At 63.3% G+C, this 1021-nt stretch overlaps 1 protein-coding gene across 1 annotated transcript in view; it reads left to right on the forward strand.

Moving 5' to 3' along the window:
• Positions 1 to 208: 208 nt before the first annotated feature.
• Positions 209 to 1021, forward strand: part of Wnt9a (wingless-type MMTV integration site family, member 9A) — a 17919-nt gene continuing 17106 nt past the window's right edge. Inside the window, exon 1 of the mRNA XM_013015576.1 lies at positions 209 to 304. Coding sequence (XP_012871030.1) covers positions 209 to 304 — 96 coding nt within the window. The remainder of the gene's footprint in view (positions 305 to 1021) is intronic.

Here is a 1021-nt window from a genome sequence, read left to right on the forward strand (position 1 = left end):
GAGAAAGGCTGTCCTGGGTTTTCTGCCCCACCCCGTGCTGAAGTTGACGCACTTGCCAGGGGGTGGGAGGGAATCTGCCCTCACTCCCCCCCCCTCCCCGCCTTCTTCTCCTCTGCCTGTCTCCTCTGCCCTTCTTCCTGGCCACAGCCTCAGCTGCACTTGGTCCCTGGCCCCCGGTCAAGCGCCTTGACCATACGGAGCGTCCTAGATGCCGGCCGCCTGGTCCGTGGAGCGGGAGGCTGCTGCCCGCCCTTCTCTGTCTTCTGAGCGCAGTGATGTTCCTTCTGGGAACAGTCTCCGCCCTGTGAGCCGCACTGAGCATGGGTCTCGCTCCCCAGCTTTCCCATGGCCCCCCTCTTGGTGGGCAGTTGGCCCGTGATCTCCAAGGCTTGGAGACTTCTGTGGCGAGCTCAGTCACCGGACAGGCCTGGATGCCCACAGTGTGGCCTTTGCACACGCCCAGCTCCTTCTGAGAGTCCCTGAGCACCTGTGCGAAGGTCTTAACATCCCGAGAGCTCCCGTCTCACACCGGCCTTCCTGCCATGGCCCTGATGCTTCATCTACATCCCTGAGTCCCCTCCACTCACCTCCACATCCCTGAGTCCCCTCCACTCACCTCTGCATCCCTGAGTCCCCTCCACTCACCTCCGCATCCCTGCATCCCTGAGTCCCCTCCACCCCCCCACATCCCTGAGTCCCCTCCGCATCCCTGAGTCCCCTCCACTCACCTCTGCATCCCTGAGTCCCCTCCACTCACCTCCACATCCCTGAGTCCCCTCCACTCACCTCTGCATCCCTGAGTGCCCTCCACTCACCTCCACATCCCTGAGTCCCCTCCACTCACCTCCACATCCCTGAGTGCCCTCCACTCACCTCCTCATCCCTGAGTGCCCTCCACTCACCTCCACATCCCTGAGTCCCCTCCACTCACCTCCTCATCCCTGAGTGCCCTCCACTCACCTCTGCATCCCTGAGTGCCCTCCACTCACCTCCACATCCCTGAGTCCCCTCCACTCACCTC

This window comes from Dipodomys ordii, unplaced genomic scaffold (assembly GCF_000151885.1).
Source record: "Dipodomys ordii isolate 6190 unplaced genomic scaffold, Dord_2.0 Scaffold27, whole genome shotgun sequence".
Classification (NCBI taxonomy): domain Eukaryota; kingdom Metazoa; phylum Chordata; class Mammalia; order Rodentia; family Heteromyidae; genus Dipodomys; species Dipodomys ordii.